Source organism: Dioscorea cayenensis, chromosome 19 (genome assembly GCF_009730915.1).
Source record: "Dioscorea cayenensis subsp. rotundata cultivar TDr96_F1 chromosome 19, TDr96_F1_v2_PseudoChromosome.rev07_lg8_w22 25.fasta, whole genome shotgun sequence".
In the NCBI taxonomy this organism is placed as follows: domain Eukaryota; kingdom Viridiplantae; phylum Streptophyta; class Magnoliopsida; order Dioscoreales; family Dioscoreaceae; genus Dioscorea; species Dioscorea cayenensis.
In genome coordinates this window covers 21,625,713-21,630,297 of record NC_052489.1, presented here as the reverse complement: position 1 = coordinate 21,630,297, position 4,585 = coordinate 21,625,713, and the positions used below count along the sequence as shown (strand labels likewise).

General features: G+C 30.6%; 1 protein-coding gene across 1 annotated transcript; it reads right to left on the bottom strand.

Annotated features, from left to right (window-relative positions):
* Positions 1 to 1,424: 1,424 nt before the first annotated feature.
* Positions 1,425 to 3,091, bottom strand: LOC120283665 (heavy metal-associated isoprenylated plant protein 9). Its single transcript, XM_039290379.1, has 4 exons — positions 2,805 to 3,091; positions 2,521 to 2,699; positions 2,319 to 2,409; positions 1,425 to 2,152 (listed from the first exon to the last, which is right to left on the bottom strand). Exons 1-4 carry the CDS (start codon positions 2,992 to 2,994, stop codon positions 1,635 to 1,637), a joined length of 978 nt encoding a protein of 325 aa, XP_039146313.1. The 5' UTR covers positions 2,995 to 3,091; the 3' UTR covers positions 1,425 to 1,634.
* Between the last annotated feature and the right edge of the window lie 1,494 nt (positions 3,092 to 4,585).

Here is a 4,585-nt window from a genome sequence, read left to right as displayed (position 1 = left end):
AATATTTTTTTATCTGCCTTCTCTCCTTCACCAAGATTCCAGTCCACATCACTCACATGTCACCCACATCTCTCTCTCTCTCTCTCTCTCTCTCTCTCTCTCTCTCTCTCTGCCCTGCTGCTCCTAAAATAATTTAAATTTGTAGTCAAAGAAGTGAGAGATAAATATATGATATATACATATATACAATTTATTCATAAGAGACTAGAGTACCATTATGATGTGGCGATATATATATGTATATATTATTACAACTATTTTTATGCTCATATCAATAATATTACCAGTATTAATATAAGATATAACTAATATCGATTAATATTATTTAAAATGTAAAATTAGATACAATTTTATATATACTAAAAATATAATTAAATATAATGATTTTAAATACATATGATAAATTGAGGCAACCAGGGTCACCTCATTAAATATTTAGTAAAGAAAAACACGCACGATAATGCTAGAGTTTGGTGACTTTACATCACACCAAAAGATTATAGCGTAAATGAAAATTCAGTGATGTTGCACTACTAGAAGATTTTAGAATTAAAATAAATTAATAAATTTCTCCTACCACGTAATCATGGAGAAAGTGATCTGACATCTCACGAAAGTCATCAAATCTATTTAAAAGTAATCCTAAGCCCAAAGCGATGTATAAATCTTTATAAAAGACAATCTTTTCACGTCTTTGAGTTCCTATAAACGTTTACCCACTCACGTCTGAGATGAGAGCCCGTTACTGGGCTCTCTAATGGATTCTTTACGTATTTCTACATTATGTCTAACATTTGCTGTTATTTTATTTTAAAACCTTTCCCCATCGAGATAAATTGTAATTTTTATTTTTGTTATTTCATTTTTATTTTTGAAATTAGTATATACCACCATATTAATATTATAAAATTATTTTTAAAAATAATTTATTAGATTATTAATATAATAAAAATTCTAGTCATGTTAAATGGGCTGTCGATTATAATATATATTTTTATAAATAAACGGCAAAAATATCTTTCATTTAAAAAAAAATAAAAGATTTGTATAAATATGAAACAAAAGTATAATTTCTAACAAACATTTATGTCCTTATCTCATATGTTTTGAGATTTAACTTCGAAACTTTCCTGAAAAGAAAAATTTACGAGGAAGAGGGTGACAATTGGCCGCCGTTGGCTAAAATGAATATATGCCTCTCTCTCTCTCTCTCTCTCTCTCTCTCTCCTCTCTGCGTTACGTACATATATATTAATAATTTATCTCAGCTTTAATTAGCGGCGTGTCGTCTTCTTTTTCAAGCTCATAAAGAGCACATGATATGGACCAAAGAAAAACCCACACCACTCCATATATATTCTTATGACATCCCAATTAAAGAAGATGAGATCATGAGATAATTAATGAATAACATATATACTATATCCCAATAATGAATTCACAGATACTTTATTTTATACCACTCTCAATATCCAATATATATATATTCTCAGAGAACCAGTAAAACTCATGTTCTCTGAGATTCCAAACATGCATCCACAATGCATATACACATTACACACACTTAAACATATCATATCATCTTGTGCATGCTCTTTTTTAGTAGACACAAACCACCCAAATATAATTAATTATTATGAGATGCAACATGCATTAGGGTTCTCATCACTGAAGATCTGTGGAGGAGGAGGAAGAGGAGGAGGTTGTTCAATGACATACATTGGAGTCCAATACACCATTCTCTTAACCATATCATGATGATCTCCATGAAACACAAAAGGAAGCATATTACCATGAATCATTGGGTCACCTTCTTTCTTTGGCTCCTCTTCTACTTCTGCTCCTTTTTCAGCTTCTTTTCCACCACCTTCTCCATTCTCCTCTTCCTTCTTCTCTGTGTTCTCCTCCTTCTTCTCCTCCTCTTTCTTCTCTTCTTCCTTCTTCTCTTCAGGAGCTTTTTCCTCTTCCTTCTTCTCTCCTTCTTTCTTTTCCTCTTCCTTCTGTTCTGGTGGTGGTGGTGGCGGTGGCGGAGGGATGATCTTTGCTAACTTTCCGGTGCGTCGATAAATAAAAGCCTCAAGTTTCTCACCATCCATAGTCCCTGTTACTGTGACCTTACTTTCTTTTAGCTCAGTTTCAACAGTTTGAACCCCTTCACATGTATAAATAAGTGTAAGAACAAATTAAGGATGGTAAGGAGTACTAATCCAGTAACCCTAACATTAACAGTGAATAGTTTGAATACATAAGCCAATAAATAAATAAATAAATAAATAAATAAATAAATAAATAAATAAATAAATAAATAAATAGATTACCTCTCATCTTCAAAATCTTTTTCTTCAATTGTTGAGCACAAGCCTCACAGTGCATGTTAACATGAAGCTCAACTGTGTTTATTCCACTAACCTACATGCATGTTCGTAACCATAAATTATTTTTAGATACATGTACAGTACTGCAATCAAACAATGGTATATTAATGTTATGTTGATGAAGGAAATTAAAGTTTATAAGTACCTGTGTTGCGACAACCACTTCTGATTTTGCAGATTCACCATCCTCTGGAGGTAGTGGAGAGAGAACTTTGGCTTTCCTCATTGTCTTCTTCTCTATCCTTGAACACAGAACCTGAGGGTCCACTATTCCTTTCACTGTTACTTGGTTTTTCACCATGTCCACCTCCACTTCCTCAACACCTGTACGTAGTTGATTAATAAATACCATTATCTTTAGTCCTTTATTAATACATATATGTATATATATACATATATAGAGCTAGAGAGAGAGAGAGAGAGAGAGACCTCTGCACTTGAGAATGGATCTCTGAATCTTTTTGGCACATCCAACACAGTGTAAGTTAACAAACAAGACAATGGGAGGAGGTGGTGGTGGTGGTGTTTCCTCTTTCTTTTCATCAACTTTCTCTTCTTTCTTCTCTTCAGGCTTGGGCTCTTCTGGTTTAGTTTCTTCAGGTTTGCCAGCTTCACCCATTGAGAAACCAAAGCAACAGCTAGATGTATGTGTGTATATGTATATCTACACAAGGATGCAAGAGATGCAAAAGAGGGGGAATTGAACTTTGATGAAGAGGTGTTTATATAGGGAGGAAACTAGAAAGGAGATCAAATGAAGACAAAGGGTGTGGCCCTGTGGGGGTGTTTTAGTTGTTGGCAAAAAATAAAATAAGAGGTGATTATTCCTTGGGCACATGTAACACCACTTTGGCAAGATAGCTTATTATGTGAAGGAATTATTAATTTTATTGTATTAGCTATTTCATGCAAAGTGGTTTTCACCTGTCCTTATCTTTTATATATTAATTTTGTTTCTATTCCTTTCACAAGGGGTAAAAAGGTGGGCGGCAGGGTTGATTTATAGAGTGATAGGTTGGTGGCCAGTTAAAAGGAATTAATGGGTTTAGCATGGGAGAAAGAATATTGGTTGGTATTTTACTTTCATATATCACGTATACCTCATCCTTTTGCTAAACTAAAACTTTTTTTTTAATGACATATACACGTAATTTTTTAAAAATTGAATAAACAACTTTTAAGGAAAGGCACTCCAACCTCAGGTTTTTAATTGGTATATATGAGAGTGAAACCCTAGTTCTATATTTTCGAAATAATTATATTACATTAATTTTATTTTAAGAGAAAATTATTTATTAGTTCTTACAACTTTTCAAATATCATTTACAGTCCCTCTAACATTTCAATATCCTCTGCAGTTTTTTCTTTTCAGTTTATTATTATTTTTCAATCCATACAACTCACTCTGTTAATTTATTTTATTTAAAAATCCAACTTTGCCCTGCTTACAAAACATACATCCTGCTTATTAAATATATTTTTTCGTTTAATATTACGTGTGACCACATAAGTTTTCACTTAATATATTATTTTTTCGTTTAATATTTTAGTTTTATATTCAATATTATGTGTTTTCGTTTAAATAAGTTGAGGGCCATTTTGGTTAACTCAGCTACTTTTCTGACAAAAAGGTTGAAAAATAAACTGTAAGAAAAAAAAAGAAGATTTTTTTAGAATAAAACTTGGAGGGATGATATGAACAATTTCACTTATTTTAATTATATGATATTGAGTAGGATAAAATTATCTCCAAAAATAATACTTTAAACTATATTAATAGATTATACAATAATTAAGCATTTCATAGTTTATTAATTTACTAAACTAATTAATGTATGTTTAGTGCAGATCTGTTAGTTATAATTATTCAAAGATATAACTATAGCAAATAATAATTTATAATTAAATGCTAACTTAATATGAAAGCAGAGACAAGTAAACAATAATTTTATATTTTTCATTATTTAGATAAGAAAAAATTAAGCAAACTGTAAAACAGTACTATATATATATATATATATATATATATATATATATATATATATATATATATATATATATATATATATATATATTAGGATCACCATTGCAATAGAGTTGGTGTATTTTTGCTTTTTTCTCGTTGAGTAGAGATCGAAGATTTTAGTCCTTTCATCTTACAAGAAATCTATCCACACTTATAATAAAAAACAAATAATAAAAAAAATATA

Bases quoted from the DNA above. Each gene is read 5' to 3' on its own strand.
- LOC120283665 (XM_039290379.1), bottom strand. From the start codon at position 2,994: ATGGGTGAAGCTGGCAAACCTGAAGAAACTAAACCAGAAGAGCCCAAG. The intron at 2,700-2,804 runs GTCTCTCTCTCT...AACTACGTACAG, and splicing joins ATCCATTCTCAAGTGCAGAG to GTGTTGAGGAAGTGGAGGTG. The intron at 2,153-2,318 runs GTAATCTATTTA...ATACATGTGAAG, and splicing joins AAAGATTTTGAAGATGAGAG to GGGTTCAAACTGTTGAAACT.